The sequence below is a fragment of the Dipodomys spectabilis genome, unplaced genomic scaffold, assembly GCF_019054845.1.
Source record: "Dipodomys spectabilis isolate Male_0828 unplaced genomic scaffold, ASM1905484v1 ptg000234l, whole genome shotgun sequence".
NCBI lineage: Eukaryota > Metazoa > Chordata > Mammalia > Rodentia > Heteromyidae > Dipodomys > Dipodomys spectabilis.
In genome coordinates, this window is record NW_024870911.1 from 12,290,362 (window position 1) to 12,315,603 (window position 25,242).

The 25,242-nt window shown below is 42.2% G+C and overlaps 1 protein-coding gene across 1 annotated transcript in view; it reads left to right on the forward strand.

Annotated features, from left to right (window-relative positions):
- Positions 1–1,180: 1,180 nt before the first annotated feature.
- Positions 1,181–25,242, forward strand: part of CUNH12orf56 (chromosome unknown C12orf56 homolog) — a 45,550-nt gene continuing 21,488 nt past the window's right edge. Inside the window, exons 1-5 of the mRNA XM_042699056.1 lie at positions 1,181–1,507; positions 9,935–10,097; positions 15,208–15,280; positions 21,193–21,598; positions 23,713–23,786. Coding sequence (XP_042554990.1) covers positions 1,256–1,507; positions 9,935–10,097; positions 15,208–15,280; positions 21,193–21,598; positions 23,713–23,786 — 968 coding nt within the window. The 5' untranslated portion in view covers positions 1,181–1,255. The remainder of the gene's footprint in view (positions 1,508–9,934; positions 10,098–15,207; positions 15,281–21,192; positions 21,599–23,712; positions 23,787–25,242) is intronic.

Here is a 25,242-nt window from a genome sequence, read left to right on the forward strand (position 1 = left end):
CCGTTTGAGATGTTGCCAGCAGGTGGCAGTTCTCCCCTATTCTTACCAAATACAGTCCAAGAAAGCGAAATAATGCCCTTATTTATTTTGCTGCTATTCAGTCCCCCGAATGATAAGACATAGTTTAGCCAGGCTAAAGCATTTCTCTCTCTCCTTTGTAAGCATTTATACCCTCTTTCCACAAAGGACTTGAAATTACTATCGCATACATTATACAATTATACAATGTAAAATAAGAAAAAAAACCCGTAGAATATAAATTACCATAAAGAAGATCAAATTTGGTTTAGAGCTGTGGGTAGCTGGAGCACCAACATGATTCTCATCATCAGGTTTTGCAGTGAATGAAGAGTATGTTCGTTTGGTTTTTTTCTTCTAAGGTTTGAAATAAACATGATAATGCGTACCCAATTTTCTTTGCTCCTCTCATGTCCTTACCCTGTTGTTTGTTATTCCTGGCCCGTACAAAACTAAGCAGGGCTTTTCCTGCTCTGCATCTTCGGGATTATGTAGTCAGCTCATAGGTGAGCTTCAGGTTCTCAGGATGGCAGCGTCACCGGCGTATGCATCCTCCCCAGAATGTCCTGAGCATTGGGAACGTAAAGAATAGCTCTCTGACAAGCTTGCATTGTGCAAGCAATCCAAGAATCCTTTGAGAGAGCTCCCAGCTGATTGGGAGAAAACTCTTGTGTTTGTACGCTAGACGAGTTCGAGAACTATACCGGGCGATGTCATAATCAAGTACGAAAAATCTGGGTCTTTGTAGTGTTCTAAAAAAAAAAAAAAAAAGAATGGGTAAATTCCATTGTTTTCAAGTTTCTCTTTTAGAGGAAACGAGACCACATCTGGCTTCCGTTCATAAAGTTAGCCTGTGATGGTGTGGTCCACAGTAGCTGGAGGAGGACGGGGCGGGGGCTGGAGCCCGGAGACGGGTGGGGAGGAACGACCCGAAGGTGTCTTTCCCGGACCACGGGAGAGGGTTTGGCGGTGAGTAATTCCAGGAACAGGTCCACCCTGCAAGGACCAGCATCTCTGCCCCGCCCATCGCTGTCTGATCTTTGGACAAAGATTAGGGGCGGTACCCTGAGTCAATCGCTGAAGCGGAGTGGGGGGGGCCTGGCTCCCCGTGCGCGTCCGGGAGAGGTGGAGGCGGTGGCTCGTGGCACCCGTAGGTTCCATTGCGGGTGGCGCGGGGAATCCAGCCGGGCAGAGGCGCTGGGCGACCCGGCACTTGGGCCTGACTTGGGGGCGCCGCATGGCCAGCCCCGCGCGCTCCGGTTTCCCCGAGCGGACGAACAGCCGCTTGGATGCGTTCCTGCGGCGGCGTCTGCCGCCGGAGGTCTACGATGCCATCCGCGCCTACGAACCGTGCATCGTGGTGTCCGACTCGGAGAAGCACACCTTGAAGTACGTGGTGCTCAGCGATCGGCTCATCTACCTGACCGAGAACCCGCCCAAGTCCATCCGGGGGGTCGTGGCGTGGCGAGACATTGTAGCCATTGACTTGGTAAGGAGCTCGGGCGGGCCGGGGGCCTGGGGAGCGCAGCGGGCCCCCTTCCTAGCCATCTCCAGCCACCCTCCACCCCATCCCTCCGGCCCGCGAGGAGGAGAAAGAGGAGGCCCTTTCCCCCCAGCCCTCCCAGAACTTTTCTCTTCCTCTAGTTCCAGCAGCGGCGCTGGAACGCTGTGGGCTGCCGCTCGGTTTCCAGTAAAGCTGCCTTTCCCTTGCATGCCCTGTCCCCGCGTTCTCCTCTACAAGCGGCTACAGCCACATCCCTCATCAAAAACACTCCTTATAGTACTTCTTCTGTTCATTAAGCACCTAGTCTGTATAGACACGGTGCTAAACCCCAAGGATTAGAAAGAAAAAAAAAAAGACTCGGGAATTCTTCCCAGTTGTGGGCAGGATCAAAAGACACCAATACAAATAAATACCCGAAGTTTTGTTGTTGTTGTTGCTGTTTTTCTTCCTTTTTTTTTTTTTTTTTGCCCCCCTCCTCCCGCGCTTAGAGCATGGTAGGTGCTCCAGAAAAAGGGGAACGAGTGAATGAACGAACGGAGGAATGAATGCATGAAAGAGATGTGCACACTATGCTTGGAAGTTTGAGCCAAACTTGGCTCAGGGCATGCTGGGAAAACTTCCTGGAAGGAGTTTCATCAGAACTCCCCCCCCCCCCCCCCAGTCTTGTCCCCAGTTTTTAAGTATGCTTGGCCTCCGGGAATGGATTTACCTTATAATCTAGCAACAGATTGGAAGCACAGCCTCCTCTCCTATTTCCTTATCGGTCCCTTTGCCCGAAATGCTCCGCAGGTGTGTCCTTCCTTTTTCCATTGAGTACAGATGTCTAGCCTTTTCTTTTCCCTCGCCTGAGTCTGTGTCCCCAAGGGAATGCTGGCAAGACTCCTGATGGCGATGCTTTGCCTAAAGAATGATCGCTTGCTTGGAAAACATCTGTAAGAAAGTAATACAATTAAATGAAAAGATTTTTTTTCCCTAACCCAACTATCCCACGAATAAAACCTTGCTATATTTCCATTCTCTTGAAGTTATTTTTAATATTAAAATTCCTTTATTTTCTCCTGCCTTCCCTTTCCCTTCCTTCCTTCCTTCCTTCCTTCCTTCCTTCCTTCCTTCCTTCCTTCCTTCCTTCCTTCCTTCCTTCCTTCCTTCTTCCTTCCTTCCTTCCTTCCTTCCTTCTTCCTTCCTTCCTTCTTGCTTGCTTTCCTTGGATTACAGGCCTCACTAGAGAAGAGCTCTACAACTGAGCTACATCCCCAGACCTCCAAATCTTTTCGAGTGTTAAATGTTCTTTATTTTTCTAGTGTCTTTTCTAGTATCTAGTGTAAACACTATTGGAGACAAAAGTCCTGCCTTGGCAGGCTTTGAACTGAGATTTTCAGATCTCAGAGTCCTTAATACAGGCACAAACCACCAGTAGATATACAGTATTCTTAGACGAATCTGTAACCATCTTCTAAGGCTATGCCCCCAAATGTGCAAAATCTTAAAAATACTGTGTTTATAACAGCAATGTTTATAATATAAAAAAATACCTGTCAAGCTGGGCGCTGGTGGCTCACGCCTGTAATCCTAGCTACTCAGGAGGCTGAGATCTGAGGATCGTGGTTCAAAGCCAGCCGGGGCAAGAAAGACCGTGAGACTCCTATCTCCAATAAACCACCAGAAAACTGGAAGTGGCGCTGTGGCTCAAGTGGTAGAGCGCTCGCCTTGAGCTGAAGAGCTGAGGGACAGCGCCCAGGCCCAGAGTTCAAGCCCCACGACCGACAAAAAAAAAAAAAAATACCTGTCAGTAGCATATAGGTAAGTAAGTAGTACTCGATAATGAAAAGGATGAATTATGTTTATGTTGCATCAACATTGCCGCATCTCAGTAATATAATGCTGAATGAAAAAGAAAAGAAAAGAAACCCCGTTTCAGGAGTCTATTTATAGTATGTCATTGTTATAAAATAGGCCAAGATAGTTTGTGGCTTGGAGGTACATATTTAGTTCTAGTGAAGAAAATTAATGGGAATGATCAACACTAAGGAGAATGGCTGCTTCTGGAGAGAGAAGGTGAGGACAAGAAGAACAATTGACTTAAAAATATCCAGAGCAGGGGCTGGGAAGGTGGCTCAGTGGTAGAGTGCTTGCCTTGTATGCAGGAGGCCCTGGGTTCGATTCCTCAGCACCACATAAGCAAAAAGAAAAAAGCCGGAAGTGGCGCTGTGGCTCAAGTGGTAGAGCACTAGCCTTGAGCTGAAGAGCTGAGGGACAGCGCCCAGGCCCAGAGTTTAGGCCCCATGACTGGACCAAAAAAAAAAAAATATCCAGAGCACATATGGTGAAGTATTTTCTAGGTGTGCTCATTATATTTTTAGTGCTGCTTTTCATGTTCAATTAAAAAATATTGTTTACTTGACAAAGTTACATTTTGAAATTCATATTTGATGACAGAAACACTTAAAAACTAGATGAAAGGCCAGACACGGTGGTACATACCAGCAATTCCAGCACTTTGGAGGCAGGCACTGGAGGATCACGAGTTCAAGGCTAGCCTGGATTATATTGAGAGATCCTGTCTCAAAACTTCAAGGGCTGAAAATATACTTCAGTGAGAGAGCTCTTGCTTATTAGCATGTAAAAGACCTAGAGTTCAAGTCCTAGCACTGGAAAATTGGTTTTGTGGTTGATTGAATCTCCACAAGACTCTAAGCATTTTGAACACAGAAACCCATCTCAGATTTTATGTATCTCAGTTTGGAACTTTGTAGCTCAAGTATATATATGGTGAATAAATTAGAAACTAGAAAATCAGCTGTGGGTTGGGAATGTAGCTTAGTGTCTAGCATGCATGAGGTCCTGGGTTCAATTCCTCTGTACCACATAATAAGAAATGGCCAGAAGTAGTGCTGTGGCTTAAGTGGTAAAGTGCTAGCCTTGAGTAAAAGAAGCTCAGGGACTGTCAGGCCCTGAGTTCAAGCCCCACAACTGGCAAAAACAAAACAAAAAAAACCAAAAACCACCTGTGAAGATTTCTGAAGTTAAAAGCTGATAGAAGAAGTGGCTCTGTGGCTCAAGTGGCAAAGCGCTAGCCTTGAGCTGAAGAGCAGAGGGATAGCAGCCAGGCCCAGAGTTCAAGCCCCACGACTGACTAAAAAAAAAAAGCTGATATCTGAGATGAAAGGATAAAATATGGCTTTGTTCTTAAAATATTGGAAACCTAGAAAATATACCCATTACACTTTGAACGTTATATTTTAATGTAGGAGAAATTAAAACCAGTTGCAAATATAAATGTGATAAAATGTAGATACACAGTATTTATTTATTTATTATTTTTTATTTTTTTTGTCGGTTGTGGGAGCTTGAACTCTGGGCCTGGGCACTATCCCTCAGCTCTTCAGCTCAATGCTAGCTCTCTACCATTTGAGCCACAGCACCACTTCTGGTTTTCTGACTGGTTTATTGGAGATAAGAGTGTCATGGGACTTTCTCCCCCAGCTGGCTTTGATTCTCCATCCTCAAATCTCAGCTTCCTAAGTAGTTAGGATTATAGGCATGAGCCACCACTGCCCGACATACAGTATTTTCTTTTTTTTAACCAGTCCTGGGGTTTGAACTCTAGGTCTGGGCACTGTCCCTGAGCTGCTTTTGCTCAAGGCTAGCACTCTACCACTTGAGCCACAGTGCCACTTTTGGCTTTTTCTGTTTATGTGGTACTGAAGAATCAAACTCAGGGTTCATGTATGCTTTTTTCTTTTCTTTTTTTGCTAGTCCTGGGGCCTAAACTCTGGGCCTGGGTACTATCCCTCAGCTCTTCAGCTCAAGGCTAGCACTCTACCACTTCCAACTTTTTTTTTTTTCCTGCTTATGTGGTGCTGAGGAATCGAACCCAGGGTCTCAAGCATGCAAGGCGAGCGCTCTACCACTGAGACACCTTCCCAGCCCAACCAACACAGTATTCTTAAGGAAGAAATTAGGGATATATTTAAAGAAGTTAGGGATGTATTCATGTTATTCATTTGAGATAACAAATTATCTTTTCTCCTCAAATTCATTTTGCTGCAATGAGATAATCAGAGACATATTTTGAGCAGAGTAGAACATGAATATTAGCTTAGTATTGTATTGCTGAGCTTCTTATTGTCATTAATAATAAAAAATACCAATTGAGAAAAACTTTTAAATAAAGAGTATTGTGCAAAACTCTTTTAAATAGAGTATCTCACATAATCCTATTAAGTTTATAAGGAAGGTATATTATTTGTCTTTTACAGATAAGGAAACACAGGTAAAGCAAGGGTAAACACTTCTTTTTTTTTTTTTTGGTCCGTTGTGGATGCTGTCTCTCAGCTCTTCAGCTCAGCCACAGCGCCACTTCCGGCTTTTTCTGCTTATGTGGTGCTGAGGAATCGAACCCAGGGCCTCATGCATGCCAGGCAAGCACTCAACCACTAAGCCAACTTCCAGCACCAAGGGTAAACACTTCTATGAGGTCACATATTCCTAAACAATCTGAGCTAGAATGCAACCCTGGGGCTTTTGGCCTGTGTCAGTATTCTTCCACCACTGTACACAGAGTAATGTTTATCTTCTTCAAATTTATGACACTTTAGAAACCTTTAAGTTTTGCCATAGAAACAACAGAGTCATCTTAAGGGAAAGGCTGAAATTATGAATACCTTGTTAGCTTGATCTGTAATCCTAGCTACTGCAGAGGCTGAGGCAGGAGGATTATGTATTTGAGGCCAGCCTAGTCAACAAGTGAGACCTCACCTTCCCCTCTACTTAAACAAACAACATTAGACCAAACAAAAACACCTTGTTCATCCTTTTATGCCATAACTCCTCAAGGCTGTGATTGCTACCATTGATACTGCTGATGATACAGGCTTAGCTGAAAAGTCTCAGAGAGATGTAGCATCCTTTAGACAAGACCAAGACTTGAAATATTTATTTCTAAGTCTTTCTTAGCTGTGGCCTTTGGCCCTTGGCCCTGAGGCAATGATTTTTTTCAATTTTAACAATGAAATAGTCTAAGGAGTCTTTTCTAGACACTGGTCAATTCTCAAAACTAGTAATCCTTTTCAGACTATGTGGTGGATCCTTTTATACTAGCAATATTCACAGACTCCCAAACCAACTCATCTACTCAAACTTCCTAAGGGACTGGTACACTAGTGCTGAGGTAGAGTATAATGGAAAATAAAACACCTGATAGTGACTACAATCAGGTTTCTAGTTAAAACAGTAGAAGGATCTGTCAGGTTCCAAATGTTTTTTAAAAAAGCTTCTCTTTAGGACTAAGCTATGGACAGTGTGACATAGGCAATCGCTACTATAGTTTAATTTGATGGCAATCCACTCAAAATGTCTCCATAAACTGGTGAGTTTATCAGTATATCCAATTCTGAAGAGTTGGCCATAGTCTTTTTTTTTGGGGGGGGGGGTCCGGTCATGGGCCTTGAACTCTGGGCCTGGGTGCTGTCCCTCAGCTCTTCAGCTCAAGGCTAGCTCTCTACCATTTGAGCCACAGCACCACTTCCAGTTTTTTTCTTTCTGCTTATGTAGTGCTGAGGAATCAAACCCAGTGCCTCAGGCATGCAAGGCGAGCGCTCTACCACTCAGCTACCTTCCCAGCCAGGCCATAGTCTTTTATGTTTTCTCTAAAATACTTTTGGAACAGGTAACTCATTAAACTATAACTACTTAATTGATTTCCTTCATTTATTGGAGATTGGAGAGTTTGTTTGCTGTGCATAGAGGATGTTAAAGCCCCCAAAGATCCTGAGAGTTGAAAGATGTCATTTTAGTTCTTGCTGGGCCTTATGTTTACTACATAATGTACCATTTAGTAAATTGATTTTTAAACAGGGGCCCAGACTTCTCTACAACACATGGATGATAGATTTTTTTTATGGCACATTTAACCAATATATTGAATTACCAGGACCTAAGAATGAATTAAAGAAAATGATACATGCTTTTGAGTGTCTCATAATTTAGGAAGGGAGACAAGAAGATGAAAAAAAAAAGAAAAAAAATGTTACGGGCAGACATTTACAATGAAACAGGGCAACAGATGTAGTAAAGCAATGTTATAGGAACTCTGAAGAATTCTGTCAGGAGCATGTCACAGGTGACATTTTGTTGAGAAAGCGAAAAGCTTGATCTTAAAGGATGAATACAATTTTCTAGGCAGAGAAAAGGGGCAAATACACTCCAGAAGGAAGAACCAGCATGTGTTGGATCAGCTTGTTATAGGATGGCTAAACCCAAATCAGCAGGACCATGTAAAGCACTGTTTCAATGAAGGTGAATGGCTAACCCTAGCTTCTCAGTAGACTGAATCTGAGGATCACAGTTTGAAGCCAGCCTGGGCAGGAAAGTTCCTGAGACTTTAGCTCCAATTAACCACCAGAAAGCTGGAAATAGAGCTGTGGCTCAAGTGGTAGAGTGCCAGCTGTGAGCCAAAAAAGCTCAAGGATGGTGTCTAGGCCCTGATTTCAAGCCCCAGTACCAGAATATACCCCCACCCCCAACCCAAGGCCCCAAACTCCTCCTCCCCCCCTCCACATACAGAATAGAATACCAATGCTGGTGACTCATTTCTCCAATCCTTGCTACTCAAGAGCCTAAGATCTGAAGATCCTAGTTCAAGGCCAGCTCAAGCAGAAAGTCCTGAAGACTCTTCTTTCTAGTTAGCCAGCTAGAAGTGGAATGGTGGCTCAACTGGTAGAATGCCAGCCAGCCAGGAAGAGTGTGATACCCTGAGTTTGAGCTCCAGTACAGCACAAAATAAATAAATAAAATAAGTAAAATCAAGAATAGAAAACAGAGGACTTGGGCTGGGAAGTTGGCTCAGTGGTAGAGCACTTGCCTTGCATGCATGAGGCCCGAGGCCCTGGGTTCGATTCCTCAGCACCACATAAGCAGAAAAAAAAAAAGCTGGAAGTGGCGCTGTGGCTCAAGTGGTAGAGTGCTAGCCTTGAGCTGAAGAGCTGAGGGACAGTGTCCAGGCCCAGAGTTCAGGCCCCATGACCGGACCAAAAAAAAAAGAAAACAGAGGACTTTGAAATTTTTTAATGGTTCAAACCTAGATGTTTATACTCCGAATCTCTTATAGACTATCGTCTCCTGGATAGAAAAACTCCCAATTTAAGGTTCATTAAATTATGCTTTTTTGAGACCTTTAAAAAATGTATTTAAGCCGGGTGCCGGTGGCTCACGTCTGTAATCCTAACTACTCAAGAGTCTGAGATCTGAGGATTGCAGGTCAAAGCCAGGCAGGAAAGTCCGTGAGACTCTTAATCTCCAATTAATCACTCAGAAAACTGGAAATGGCACTGTGGCTCAAGTGGTAGAATGCTTGCCTTGAGCTGAAGAGCTGGGGCAGTTCCTAAGCCCCACGACCAACAAAATAAATAGATAAATAAAAATTTGCTGCTTGAATTTAGGGCCTGGGCACTGTACTGAGCCTCTTTGTGATCAAGGCTAGTGCTCTACTACTTGAGTCACAGTTCCTCGTGCAGCTTTTCTGAGTAGTTTATTATAGGTAAGAGTCCCATGGATTTTTTGTGCCTGGGCTGGCCTCTAATCGCAATTCTCAGATGTCAGCCTGCTGAGTAGCTAGGATTATAGGGGTGAACCACCAACACCTAGTCTAACATTTGTTTTTATATTATCTTTAGCTGTACAAAGGGGTTTCAATTCAATGTGTCAATATGTGAGTACAGTGCATCTTGATCAGTATCATCCCTTCCATCTTTCTACCCTCCCTATCTATTTCAACTTCACTCATCCCCCTAAATTACTTGGTTCCATTTTCACATATGTATATTATTCGGTGAATACAGTGATAATCTTAGTGTACGTGGTATCTTTTTTGAAAAGAGTATTTTCAAAATGGAAGTGGAGAGGGATATCTTTTAACAAATAAAAACATTGGGGCTGGGAAGGTGGCTTAGTGGTAGAGCACTTGCCTTGCATGCATGAAGCCCTGGGTTTGATTCCTCAGCACCACATAAGCTAAAAGAAAAAAGCCGGAAGTGGCATTGTGGCTCAAGTGGTACAGTGCTAACCTTGAGCTGAAGAGCTTAGGGACAGCGCCCAGGCCCAGAGTTTAGGCCCCACGACCGGAACCCCCCCCCAAAAAAACAAATAAAAACATTGTTACTATTTATTCAGTAATCCTATAGTGTAAATAGCTTCTTGGGTTCTGTTGCTGAGCACACTTGTAGTAAGGACTAAAGCAAATAGAAAAAGGATTGGGAAATATAACAACAAGAAGAGGAAACATGTCCCAATGGGGAATATGAAAAGAAAGAATGCAGTTTAAAATTGTGCTTGACTTTGGCAGGGGGGATTATTACCCTCAAAGGAGTAAGCAGTCCTATTTGTCTTTAATAAGCTCAATTAATTTTTTTCCAGATTGATGATTACCCAGAATTTTTGAGATCACCAGATAGAGAAACCAACCAACACATTCGTATCCTCTATTCTTCAACTGTTTTGAAAAAAGAGGATGAAAAGCAAAAAGGTGTCAGGAAATTATTATTTCCATTTCATCATGCCAATGCTAACAACAAAAAAGGTATGTGTTATACCTTGGCAAAGGCCAGTTTATTAGTGAAGCACAAAGGCTAATGTTCTGTCCATCGAAGATGAACTGATCCTATCCTTTCATTATCAGCAGCAGAGTGTCTTGACACATTTGCAACTAAAAACCTGTACGTAGAAAAGAAGGAAAGGGCTAGGTGCTGGTGGCTCACACTCAGGAGGCTGAGACCTGGGGATCGCGGTTCAAAGCCAGCCTGCACAGGGAAGTCCGTGTGACTGTTTATCTCCAGTTGACCACCAGAAAACTGTAAGTGGTGCTGTGGATCAACAGCCTCCCCTTGAACTGAAGAGCTGAGGGACAGTGCCCAAGCCCAGAGTTCAAACCCTACAACTGACCAAAAACACAAAAAAAGAGAAGGAAAGGAAGCAAAGAAAGGGAGAAAGGAAGGAAAGAGGAAAGGAAGAAAGGAAGGCAGGCAAAAACAGAAGAAAAAAAAAAAACCATGCTCAATATTGGTTTTAGAAGAAGAAGGTAGTATCTGGGCTCTGTTTCAGGTTGAGAGTGGGAAGAAGCTGGTTTCAGGCCAGCCTGGGCACCAAAATTTTCTAGATCTTTCCAACTGATAGCTGGATGTGTGTTCACCTTCTTAGCTACAGGAGAGGTTGAGATCTGGAGGGCTGTGCTTCTAGGAATAGCCACAGCAGAAAAGTTTGAGCCTCCACATCAACAGAAGCTAAGAATGATAGCATAAGCCTGTCAACCAAGCTATGTGGGGAAGCGGATTGATATACACCCAGCAAGACTTTATCTCAAAAATAACTAGTGCCAAAAAAGGCTGGGGGCATGGTTCAGCAGTAGAGTACATACCTAGCAAGTGTGAAACCCCAAGTTTAAGCCACAGGACTTAAAAAAAAACAGTTATTAAGAAGAATCATTAAGAAGGATACTGGCTAAATTGACCTAGAGGCTAACGTGATCAAACATCATCTGTAGAGGGTAAAGAACCCAATTAGACATAGTGAATGATCAAATGAGAGATTCTAGTTTATTTCATTGGTGTTGGTTTGGTTTGTTGTTGGGGTACGGGGTGCTGGGACTGGGACTTGACCTTAGGGCCTAGATTTATTTTTATGTTCATGGCAGGGCTGAGCCACACCTCCAGTCCAGCATTTTTGCTTCTAATTGGTGATAGTGTCTCTCAGACTTTCCTCCCCTAGCTGGCTTTGTATCTCAATCCTTAGATCTTACCTTTTTAAATAGCTAGGATTATAGGCCTGAGCTACTGATGGTTGGCTTTTATGTTTGTTATTATTGTTTGTTTGTTTTTTATCCAGGGCCCACTATGTAGCCCAAAATTGCTCCAAACTCATGATCCTTATATAGGGAAGGAGAGAGGGAGAATGAAAGTCCAAGGGGGTCCATTGATTAGCCCTTTTATTTCTGGCATTCATACCAGCCCATTTATTGTTTCTTAGACTTCACTCCAAGTCAGATTCATAGCCTCCCAGAGTGTGGGGTAGCTGTAAAACGTAAAAATTATATGGCGTTTGTACATTTTCCTGGACAAGCACCATTTCACACATACACAGAAACTGTAAAAGTTGTAATTAGCAGGTTTACAAAATCCCTGGTTGCTCACCTGGTCTCTTGTCACACTAATTAGGGTGTGTAACTGGTGTTAGTTGTCTTGAGTGCATATTTATCCTGTTCACAAGCATGATTTTTCTTGGCTTTTCTTCAACGCATAAAAATGCATTAAAATAATGCTTTTAATAAGGCAGGTAAAAGTCTTACAAAATTTAAATTCCTAGAAGTTTTGCAAAATAAATTAAAGAAAGAGTTTCATCTTGTGTACATACACAGCACTATTCATAGAATGCCTCTCCTACCTGTTCTTTACTTGCATCCCCAAAGGGACCATCTGATACTACGCATTTGAGGCACACAATTGCAGCTGTCACAAGAAACCATAACACACATTACAAGATTCACAAAAGATTCCCTCTTTCCATCATGTGAATGATGTTCTCTATATTTTCTGCTCTTCTCCAATCTGTTTGTTCCCCCAAGTTAGGCATTGCTGTTTACATTGGACCCTGTGGTTCAACTCCTAGACAGTCAGTAATATGGAACCCTGAGCAAGAGAGAGATAGGCTCAAATGTGTTGTGCTGTCTGGCAATAGTATTACCAACATCTTTAATGTTACTGATGATGTCATGCCTAGAGGAGCAGCAAGCATTCACTATTGCACATTTAAATAAAGGTAATTATTAGGACGGACTCCAAACCTCTTGGGTGAAAGCCTAGGGAATATTTTTATCATATGGCAAAGGTGTCCATGTTCCAGTCAACCTGATTGCCTGAACAAAGAAAGCTTGAAATAGTGGCTTATTTATAGTAAAACTGCTTAGTTTTTAAATCAACACATTTGTACACAATTTTTAATTAGGCCCAACTTTTCTGCAGATATAAAGAAATACTTCATCTTAAGCATACCTGTGTCTTTATGTGGGCTACAGTTAACATTTTGAATCATAATTTTTTTGAGTTAATAGCTAAACATGAGGTAAGCATTTATTGATTGCAAGGAAATGCTAGAAAATCAAAAGTGGTAATTCCCCCTTGCCCCTCAACCCCACCCCACATTTGGCAGTACTTGAGTTTGAACTTAGGGCCTTGTGCCTGCCAGACAGGCATTGTACAGGGAGCCAGCCCTATTTTATGCCAGTTATTATTATTTTTGGGGGGGTTGGTCGTGGGGCCTGAACTCTGGTCTGGGTGCTGTCCCTCAGCTCTTCAGCTCAAGGCTAGCGTTCTTCCATTTGAGCCACAGCACTACTTCTGGCTTTTTCTACTTATGTGGTGCTGAGGAATCGAACCCAGGGCCTCATGCATGCACGGCAAACACTTTACCACTTAGCCACCTTCCCAGCCCCCTATGCCAGTTATTTTTGAGATAGTGTCTCAGTTCCTGCCATGAGTGTACCTGTACCATGATCTGCCTATTCTAGGATTCCTAGAGTCACTGGGATGATAAATGTGTGCCATCATGTCTAGTTTCTTCTGCTGAGACATGAACTTTTTACCCATGCTGGCCTGGAATGGTGATCTTCTCATTATCAGCCTCCCAAGTGACTAGGATTATAGGCACAAGCCATTAGCACCCAGAAAACTTTTTAGTTAAATAAGATGGTCATTAAACTTGGTGTTAGCTTTCTACTTCTGAGTGGATACCTGAGGCTCATTTTGGCTCACATATTCAGTCTATGGTCTGGTGGGCCAGTTTTTGGGGCCTGTGGCAAGTCAGCATATGGTGGAATAGAGCATGTAGTAGAGTAGCTGCTTTCCTTGTGGCAGTTGGGAAGCAAAAAAGGAAGAAAAGAAGGGACTCACGTTCCAATATCCCCTTCAAGGACTTGGAAGGTTGTAACTTCCTGTCACTAGTCTCCGAATCTTAAACTTTCTTCTGCCTGCCAAGGGTACCATAAGCTAGGGGCCAAGCTTTTAACCCATGAACTTTTAGGAGACATTCCAGATCGAAATTATAGCAAACTATAAATGAACAGTACTGATGATAAAAGAGTGATAATTGTGAACTGTACTAATACCTAAAGCTGTTGAATATATTCGCTTATTATTTAGGTTAAAGTCCAGGGATGGTGGCTTAGGCTGGGAATCCCAGCTATTCAGGAGACAGAGATCCAGGAAATCAAAGTTCAGGGCCAGCATAGTCAAAAAGTTAGTGAGAATACCCCATCTAAACAAATAAGATGGGGAGGGGTAGACACATATGTAAAATCCCAGCTATGAGAGAGGCGTAAGTAAAAGGAATGTGGTGTGAAGCCTGTCCCACAGAAAGCAGAATACCTTACTGATAAAACAACCTAAAGCAAAATGATCGGAGATGTGGTTTGAGTAACAGAATGCTTCCCTAGTGCACGACCCTACTACTGAAATTCCTTAGTTTCAGGTATATTCATTCTAGAACAGCATTACCAAATATGACATTCTGTAATGACAGAAAGTTTTATGCATATTCTAATTATGTCTAATCCTGCTACATGTGGCTACCCAGCACTAGTGTTACTGAGTAACTGAATTTAATAATACTTAATAAGTTCAAATAGCTACATGTGCTAATGGCTACTAAATATTTAGTGTAGCTTTGGCATCAGCACGAAGTGACTAGGCTAGCTCCCCAAACAAAATGAAACATAATTTAATGAGATATAAACTGAACCAAAGAAATAAACATAGATATATACATACATGTATAAATATGTGTATATATGTTCATATATGCATATATTTGTTTATATATATACACATGTTAACTAAAACCTAGGACATTTCCTAAAACCAATGATGTGGGATAAATATAAAACTAAACCAACAAGGCACCCATGAGTCTCTTATGTTTACTGAGTATTTTTTACATATAGAAGCTTGAGAGTCTTCCCTCTAGAAATAGGGCTTTGATAAATATAATGTACCTCCTGCAACAGAGAAAGCAGATGTGTTATTTTTGTAGTGTCTCTTCCTCCTCCTCCTCATCCTCCTCTTCCTTCCAGTTCAAGACAAGTGCTCTACCATTTGAGCCACAGAGCCACTTCCAGTTGTTTGGTGGTTAATTGGAGAGAAGAGTCTCACGGACTTTACTGCCCAGGCTGGCTTTGAATCCCAATCCTCAGATCTCATGTAGTGTCCTTTCTAAAGATTGTTTGCAGCTGGCCAGCACTCCTGAGCATACCATCGGAATACATTTTGCTTACTGAGGACTTCATGTCCAAGCTATGAAAGAAGAGTATAAAATACTATATGCATTCCAGGGAATACAGAAGCAGGTAACCCTATCTTCAAAGTATCTCCTCATTCTTGTCTTTACCTGCCAGACTAAGGTCTCTGGTGTCTAGGAGGCCAAGTGTAGAAACAGAGATTGAACTATATCCTTCATTTCCAAGTGGATGGCACAGATGAACCTGACATTCTACATACCTTTGTTATAAATGCAAATGGAAAGCTAACATGGAAATAGGAAGGGACATTGACACCAAATGGCTTTGTCATAACCTTTTAATGATAGTAAGTCTTTTTCATAAGCTCAAATTATTTGATGAATGACCAAATACCTTTTTTTTAAAGTTAATGAAGAGAATAATAACCCTATTTATTGGAGAAGAAAAGAGTCTAGAAGTCTGGATGAATTGTATCTCAGGTGAGATTGTTTAGAGTTTGTTTTTAACTTGCTGGCCAAAATTTATTTATATTTCAATTTGTTTTTCTTTATGCTTTTTCTTTACTAATACCTTCCACCTGGATTCTAAGTATTTCATACATGTAATATAATAAGAAAGGAGAATTTTTTGTGGGTGTGCTGATACTGGGACTTGAACTCAGGACCTTGGCACTATCTCTTAGCTACTTTTACTTAAGGCTGATGCTTTACCATTTAAGCCACAGTTTTTTATCTGGCTTTTTGCTGCTTAGCTGGAGTTAAAGAGTTTCATAGATGTGCCTGCCTGGGCTGGCTTTGAACTGTAATCCTCAGATCTCAGCATCCTGAGTCACCAGGATTAGCCACTAGCACCTGGGAAGAAGGGAAGATATTTTTTTTCTTTTTAAACATGGTAGCATCTGTGTATACCCCACATGTGGAAAGAATGAGTTGTTCTCAGATAAAGGGGTAATGAGGGAGCCAAATCTAACATCCCATCGTTTTCTAGCACTGTCATCTCCATAATTAAACATCTGAATCAGAAGCCTAAACAAAAGGCAGACTGGATAGAAAACACTAATTAGAGGATTAAAGGGTGCTAACGTGTGCAGAGCTTTGAAACTTCTCTTAGGTGTAGAAGTGATGCCTAATTATGAGAAGCTGCAGGTCCTAAGAAGGATGCTGTTATCTTGGGACATCAGATTACATAAATATGATTACTTTTCAGAGCAATAATAAACAACAGGCTTTTAAACACCTGAGGGACAGGAAACAGACTAGTGATCTCTGATCATGGATTCATATTTAGCTTTCTCTCTGTTTAGGGTAATTCATTGTTTGACAGGTCCATGAATTCACATGCATTTTTACAAAAGAAAACACAAGTAGTTATTTCAGCAACAATTTTTATTTTCTGTTTTGTTTTTTGTCATTGTGGGGCTTGATCTCTGGGCCTGAGTGCTGTCCTTGAGCTCTTCAGCTCAAGGCAAGTGCTCTACCACTTAAGCCACAGTACCACTTCCAGTTTTCTGGTGGTTTATTGGAGATTAGAGTCTCTCGGACTTTCCTGCCCTGATTGGCTTTGAACCGTGATCCTCACATCTCAGCCTCCTAAGTAGCTAGGATTACAGGTGTGAGCCACTGGCACACGGCTAACAATTTTTATTTTTAAGGAAACTTAGGAGATCTTCTTAGTAAAAGTATCAGATGACTTTTCCACTTATGCAGAATTGTTGTTCTGAAGGGCAGGAGTTTCTGCTTTAGCCATTTCCTCCTTCCCAAACCTCAACACAAGCAAATTCTGCTTTAACGGGGGTGGGTGGTGGTGGTAGTGGGGGGAAACACAACTTTAAAAAGCAAGAAAAAAAAAAAAGCAAGAAAAAGCCAGAATGGTGGTACATGACATCATGCCAACACCCGGGCTGCCGAGACAAGAGGATCATAAGTTCAAGGCCAGCCAAGGCTGCATAGGTAGATTCTGTCTTAAGAAAACAAAAATCAGCCGGGCACCAGTGGCTCATGCCTGTAATCCTAGCTACTCAGGAGGCTGAGATCTGAGGATAGCGGTTCAAAACCAGACTGGGCAGGAAAGTCCCATGAGACTCTTATCTCCAATTAATCACCAGAAAACTGCAAGTGGCAGTGTGGCTTAAGAGGTAAAGCGCTTGCCATGAGCTGAAAAGCTGATGGACAGTGAGTAGGCCCAGAGTTCAAGCCCCATGACTGAGAAAAAGAAAAAGAAAAATCAAGAAAGAACAAAATAACATTGATAAGGATAGAAATCAATGAATTAACCATGGGAACAAATAACAAAGAGAAACTATTGAACATCTCTTTTTTTCTTAGATAATCATAAGTTATCTCTCTCTTTTTTCTAATTATTTTCAGTATTAACAAACATCTAGACAAAGACAGGGATGTTCTTTTTTTATACCGTATCTCAATACTATTAGGGTAATCTGTGCTGTACACAAAAATACAGAAGACAAGGTATTTCACTTCAGTGCAGGACACTGTTTCAGTAGAATTGAGTCACTTCATAAATGCGCTCCAAGGAGCTAGCTGGTATTTGCTTACTTGACAGCAAGTTCATGGTACTTGTTTTAAGTCCTTTACACAACATTATTTACAGTCTCTCCAGTATTACCTAACTGAAACTGCTTTCTGACAACTTCACAACTGTTTTTGTTAAAAGTGGCTGCTACTAGATTTTAAATAAGTAATATTCATTTCTAGCTACAGATTTTGTTTTTTTAAAGTCTATTATAGGCTTATCAATTTATTTTTCTTCTTTGTGGGCCATGGGGCTTGACCTATGGATCTGGGCTGTCTCTGAGCCCTTTAGCTCAAGGCATGTACTCTACCACTTGAGCCACAGCACCATTTCTGGTTTTCTGGTGGTTAATTGGAGATAAGACTCTCAGGGACTTTCCTGCCCAGGCTGGCTTTGAACCGTGATCCTCATATCTCGGCCTCCTGGGTAGCTAGGATTACCGGTGTGAGCCACTGTTGCCTGGCTTGGCTTATCAAAGTTTGTAAATTCACAAATAAGATGTACTTCAGATTCTTCTAAAGATTAATCTCATTTATGTAATTTAAGTGATTATCAAATGTCCACATATATCTGAGGCAAAAGGCTGGGATATGATGAAAATTTAAAGGTTATACCATAGTCAAATTTCAATTAAAATAAACGAAGCTTATCAGAAATAAAGCCATAGCACCTCAAAATATTGATTACTAGGCTATCATATTCAGTTTCTAAAACTGAGATTTAAATTTGGTTTCACATAAAGTTATGAGTCAGTTAGCTACATTTGTTTCATAAAATATTACCTAAATATCGGCTGGGAAGGTGGCTCAGTGGTAGAGTGCTTGCCTTGCATGCATGAGGCCCTGGGTTCTATTCCTCAGTACGATATAAACAGAAAAAGCTGGAAGTGGTGCAGTGGCTCAAGTGGTAGAGTGAAGAGCTGAGGGACAGCGCCCAGGCCCAGAGTTCAGTCCCCACAACTGACAAAAAAAAAACAACTGACAGAACAAAACAAAACAAAAAAAAGAGAAAAAGAAAAGAAAAGAAAAAAAAAGAAAAAAGAAAAAAATTACCTAAATAGCTCTTGAAAAATGAGATTGGGAGTACTCAGAAATGTCAAGCATTTTTTCAAATCTCATTTTTCTTATTTTTATCCATAAACCTCACCCAAGTCAAAAGAGTCAATTAAGGAGCTTATATATCTTGCCAACTGAAACTCAGTAATTAGATCCTTAGAACTGGATTTGTGGTAGAGCTTGCCTAACATCTTCCACACCCTGAGTTAGATCCTCAGCTGGAGTTGGGGTGAGAGAAAAAGTACCAGAACTCAGTCATGAGAAAGAGAAGCCACATTCTGAGATGTTGAATCGAGAGTCCTTATTAGAAAGCTGGTGAATGCAGGTAGACTCATAAATAAGACAGGCAACCCCTCGAATACACTTAACGCTGTGAGAAAATTGAGAGCAGGAGAGGGAAAAAAGAGCAGAAAAACAATACCAAAAAACCAGATCAACCCCAATGGAGAGCCGAAGTGGGATGCCATGGTGACCGAAGGAGAGCTAGGAGACATGAGGCATGGTGTAATGGCTTCTGAGCTGGTCTGGACCTAAATAGGGTCAGTGGGCAGCGTCACAGGAAATTTAAGAGTCTCCGGAGTTTAAGGCACAGAATTGACAGGTCCAGTAACCTATCATCCAAGTCTCAGCCCTACCTCCAGGGATTCAGGCACATACGACTGAGGGAGTGGAACTTCCTTGCCTCAACCATGAAGGCAAGATGGCACCAGTTAAACCCAATTCCCTAGCATCCACCTTGTGGCCACCATGGTGCTGTTAGATCCAGTATCCTTATTTCATACTATCTTTTTTTTTTTTTTTGCTAGTCCTGAAACTTGAAATCAGGGCCTGGGCACTGTCCTTGAGCCTCTCTGTGCTCAAGGCTAGTACTCTATTACTTGAGCCACAGTGCCACTTCTGGATTTTCTGTTTATTTGGTACTGAGGAGTCAAACCCAGGGCTTCAGGCATGCTAGACAAACACTCTACTACTAAGCCACATTCCCAGCCCCTCATACTATCTTAAAAAGGTATGGGAAGCTAGATGCTGGTGGCTCACACTGTAATCCTAGCTACTCAGAAGGCTGAGATCTGAGGATTGTTGTTTGAAGTCAGCCTACGGCAGGAAAATCTCTGAAACTCTTTTTTTTTTTTTGTTGGTCGTGGGGCCTGAACTTTGGGCCTGGGCACTGTCCCTCAGCTCTTCAGCTCAAGGCTAACGCTCTACCACTTGAGCCATAGCACCACTTCCGGCTTTTTTCTGCTTATGTGGTGCTGAGGAATCGAACCCAGGGCCTCATGCATGCAAGGCAAGCACTCTACCACTGAGCCACCTTCCCAGCCCTCTGAAACTCTTATCTCCAATTAACCACCAGAAAACGGGATGTGGTATTATGGCTCAAAGTAGTAAAGCTCTAGTGTTAAGTGGAATAAAGCTCAGAGACAGTGTTCAAGCCCTGAGTTCTAGGCCCAGGACTCCCCCCTCCTCAAAACAAAAAGGAATAAGAGCTGGGCATTAGTGGCTCATGTCTGTATTTCTAGCTAATAGGGAGGCTGAGATGTGTGTGTGTGTGTGTGTGTGTGTGTGTGTGTGTGTGTGTGTGTGTGTGTGTGTGTGTGTGTGTTGGTTACGGGGCTTGAACTCAGGGCTTGGGCACTGTCTCTAAACTCTTTAGCTCAAGGATAGCGCTTTACCACTTTGAGCCACAGCTCTACTTCCGGTTTTTGAGTCGTTAAGTGGAGATAAGAGTCTCACATGGTATTTTCTGCCCTTGCTGGCTTTGAACTGCAATCCTCAGATCTCGGCCTCCTGAGTAGTTGGGTTAAAGTTCTGAGCCACCAGTGCCCAACTAAGGCTGAGATCTGAGGATCACCTTTTGAAGCCAGACTGGGCAGGAAAGTCCATGAGATACTTACCTCCAATTAACCACCAAAAAGCCAGAAATGGAGTTATGGCTCAAGTGGTAGAGTGCTAGCCTTGAGTGAATAAGTGTAAAGGAGAGTACCCCGGCCCCAAGTTTAAACCCAGTATTTCTGCATGTCTGTGTATGTGTGGGTATGCAAAAGTTATGGAATATTCAAGTATGCATTTCATTTCTAAGCTAGACACATTTATCACTGTCTTAGTGGGCTGCTATAACAAGTACCACAGACTGATGGCTTTTAAACATTAGAAATTTATTTCTCGCAGTTCTGGAGGTTGGAAGTCTGACATCCATCTGATAACATGGTAAAAGCCTTCTTCTGGATTGCAAATGGTCAGTTTCTTGTATCCTTACATGGAAGAAAGAGGCTTAAAAAGGTCTCTGAACCAAGTGCGGGTGGCTTATGCCTGTAATCCTAGCTACTTAGGAGGCTGAGATCTGAGGGTCACAGTTCAAAGCCAGCCCGGGCAGGAACGTCTGTGAGACTCTTATCTCCAATAAACCACTCAGAAAACCGGAAGTGGTGCTGTGGCTCAAGTGGTAGAGCTCAAGCCTTGAGCTGAAGAGCAGAGGGACAGTGCCCAGAGTTCAAGCCCCATGACCGCCAAAAACAAAACAAAGTCTCTGAGTTCTTCTCTTTCTTTCTTCTTCCCTCCCTCCCTTCCCTCCTTCCTCTTTTCCACTTTCATGGAGGTACCATGAAAGATAGATACCATAATACAAAAAAGATAAGCCTTCAACTCAAGACAACATAGGATAATTTTTGTAGCTGGCACTAAAATGATCAGTGTTGTGGTCAAACAGATTTTATGTTAAAATGAAACAAAACAAAACTGGCCAGGTGCTTGGCCTTTACTGTTATATTCTGAGTATCACATTTAATGCTAAATTCTACCCACAGGTGCTACCAGGAGAGCAGAACACCATCAAAGGACCCAATGCTTTGTCCTTCAGCCTTCAGGAAACTGTCATTTGGTGGCCAAGGTGCCTTTCGACCCTTACCTTCCCCCTCCAGGACAAGTAGTCAATGCACAGCAGCTTCTGGCAAGGCTGTCAGCTCCCCATCTTGTACAAAAATCCCAGAAGAGGCCCGGGGATTTCCAGACCACACAGATTTTCCAAGTGATGTCGCTTTCACGTGCGACGGGAACAGAAATGAGTTTAATTTTGGAAATACTCTCCTAGCTTACCCTTTACAGAGCAATTCCAACCCAGAGAAAAAGGAGCTGGAACTTCATTTGTATATTATTTCTAAAACTTCATCAATATTCCTGCACTTAAAAAGTTCATGGAACAATTATATTATAGTAAGTGCTCTTCTAAATTAACCTTGACCTCAGTTTTTGTTGTTACTGTTTTTTATCGGTCATGGGGCTTGAATTCTGGGCCTGGACACTGTCCCTCAGCTCTTCAACTCAAGGATTGCCCTCTACCACTTGATCCACAGTGCCACTTCTGGTTTTCTGAGTGGTTTACTGGAGGTAAGAGTGTCACAGACTTTCCTGCCTGGGCTGGCTATGAACCAAGATCCTCAGATCTCAGCCTCCTGATTACAGTCCTGAACCACCGGCACCCAACAGTATTTTTTTTTTTAAGCTAATCATGCCTTCTCTGTGTTACCTCCTCATTTTGGGAATTTGGCCTTGAAATTTAATTATTATGAAAGGCAAATGCACTGGAAAATTCAGGGGATATTTCCTTCAGCCTATTGTAGTAAGAGCTGCTTTTTTGTGTGCTGATATGGGTTGAACTTGGCCTGGATGATATTCCTTAGCATTTTTACTCAAGGCTGGCACTCTACTACTTGAACCACAGCTCCACTGATAGCATTTTGAGGTTAATAGGGCATAAGTCTCACAGACTTTCCTGTCTAGGCTGGCTTTCAACTTTGACTCTCAGATATCTGCCTCTTGAGATCCTGTAGCTACTAGGATTACAATTATGAACTACTGGTGACCAGCAAGAGAGCTACTTATTAAACAGTAGTGTCTTACAGAAGAACCTGAGTTTTTGTAGAAGGAAGTAAGCAACATACTCACTATTGAGCCTCACCAGTGCCTTTCAAAGTCAACTAGGGTAACAAAGACTTCCTCAGGAAAAAAAAAAAAAACAGTATCAATAGGTTTCTGCATTTCTTTGATTTACTAGGTTAACAGGTACTGTTGTAGGATCAAATAATTTTATGTAGCAATCACCAGCCCAGGTTATTTTACAAATTAGAAAACTAAAGCAAAATATTCAATTTTCTCCTCCCCTTCCTTCCTTTCCTTTTATCTATTTGAAATTAGGGCCTCACAATTGCTTGAAACACAAAAATTTCTAAGTGACAAATTCAAGATTATACAGTAACTGTGTGTGTGTGTGTGCGTGTGTGAGCCAGTTCAGTTCAAGGGCTTGAACTTAAGGGTTTTTTGGGGTTTTTTTGGTCAGTCATGGGGCTTGAACTCTGGGCTTGGGCACTGTCCCTGCACTCTTCAGCTCAAGGTGAGCGCTGTACTGCTTGAGTCACAGCGCCACTTCCGGTTTGCTAGTGGTTTATTGGAGATAAGAGTCTCACGGCCTTTCCTGCCTGGGCTGGCTTTGAACCATGATCTTCAGATCACAGCCTCCTGATTACAGGCCTGAGCCACAGGTGCCTGGCGAACTTAAGGTTTTATAGCTTTGCTTTTTGTTCAAGGCTGGCACCTTACCACTTGAGCCATACCCCCACTTTTGGCTTTTTTTCCTAGTTAATTGGAGGTAATAGTTTCGTGGACTTTTCTGCCTAGGCTGACTTTAAACCATGTTCCTCAGATTTCAGCGTCCTGAGTAGCTAGGATGATAGGCATCAGCCACTAACACCTGGTTTACACAGTAACTTTTGAGGAAGAGTCAGAACTCACAATTAAAGGTCTTCTTTTTGAGGGGAGACTGAGGATCAAACAAGAAATTTTATTTTGTATGTATTTATGTACTTGACAAAACATGAGAAATATTATGTTCAAAACTTTGTATAGCTGGGTGCTCGTGGCTCATGCCTGAAAGCTAGCTCAGGAGGCTGAGATCAGAGGATCCCAGTTCAAAGCCAGCTTGGACAGGAAAGTCCATGAAATTCTTATCTTCAATAAACTACTCAGAAAAGGCCAGAAATGGTGTTGTGTTTCAACTGGTAGAGTGCTAGCTTTGAGCTAGAAGCTCAAGGACAATGCCCAGGCCCTGAGTTCAAGCCTCAGGACTGGCACAAAACAAAAATAAAAAACTTTTTACAAATTAGGTAATAAAAAGTTTCCTAGAATTCCTAATTCATTCCCTAGAATTAAATAAGTAAATCTGGTACCATGGAAGTATTGAAAGAGTAGATGCAAGATATTAACTAAAGGTCGAAATAACTGATTTTCAGCAAACACAAAGTCTAACAATTCCTACTTTCTTCCTCTTTCAGAAGGCTACTCTTTTACAAGATCCTGTGTATGCTAGTGAGTATAGTGCTGTTACAGGAAGTCAAAAGCCATATAGGTAAGGGATGATGGTATGCTTTTGGGGAAAAGTCTAAACTGTCAGCAGATTGTAAACATGTTCACATGTCTCTTTTTATGGTAGCTGCTTGAGAGATTTCCTAGTTCTATATTGAATATGTAGTTGACACCTCCCTCCCTTCCTCCTTCTCTCCCTCCCTCCCTTCCTCCCTTCCTCCTTTCTTCCCTTCCTTTAAGTAGTTGTACAAAGGGGTTACCATCTAACATGTCATTATTGTATTTATATCTCCACCTCAACTCTCTGGTCTGAGTTGAGAGTTGAGGTGGAAGTAATAGATAAATAATTTATAAGGTTAGGCCAGTAAGTATAAGCATCTACTGGACATTACCTCTTATATATCTCACAGGAACCTTAAAGTCAGCCTATTCAAAAGAGAACTCACCATCTTCTTTCTGAACCCAATCATTCTCTGTGCTTCTAACATGGAATTATATTATTACTCTAAGCTGTCTGATCACCTAAGCTATAGTCCTGAGCATTGCCCTTACCTCCTTTCCCTACTTTACCATCCTCTGTGTCCAGCTATGATTCACTGGGCCTCTAGTTTATCTGGATAACATCCATTTCTTTCTACTGTCACTTGCTCAGAACCATCTCTGATCTCAGTGTTTTCCTACTGGTTTCTGCTTTCAGTCTTACTGCAATAGAAAATTGTTCTGAAGCACAAATCTGATCATGTAACTCCTTTCTGAAAGCTTTTTTTTTTTTTTTTGCTGGTCATGGGGCCTGAGCTCTGGGCCTGGACGCTGTCCCTCAGCTCTTCAATTCAAGGCTAGCACTCTACCACTTGAGCCACAGCGCCACTTCTGGCTTTTTCTGCTTATGTTGTGCTGAGGATTGAACCCGGGGCTCATGCATGCAAGGCAAGCACTCTACCACTGAGCTACCTTCCCAGCCCAAAGCTTTTGTTTTTGCTTTTTTTTTTTTTTTTTTTTTTTTTTTTATTTTTTTGGGGGTCTGATTGTGGGGCCTGGGCACTGTCCCTCAGCTCTTCAGCTCAAGGCTAGCGCTCTACCACTTGAGCCACAGTGCCACTTCTGGCTTTTTTCATTTTGCTTATGTGGTGCTGAGGAATTGAACCTAGGGTCTCAGGCATGCAAGGCAAGCGCTCTACCACTGAGCCATCTTCCCAGCCCTGTTTTTGCTTTTTTTTTTTCCAGTCCTAGGGCTTGAACTCACGGCCTGAGCACTGTCCCTGAGCTTCTTTTTGCTCAAGGCTAGCACTCTACCACTTGAGCCACAGCACCATTTCTGGCTTTTTCTGTGTATGTGGAACTGAAGAATCAAACCCAGGGCTTCATTCATGCTAGGGAAGCACTCTACCACTAAGCCACGTTCCCAGCCCTTTCTAAAAACTTTTGAATGGTTTCCATTCCCTTAGTGGATGTCTAAACTCTTAACAGATTATGAAGATGTTCATAATGTCTCTTTTTAT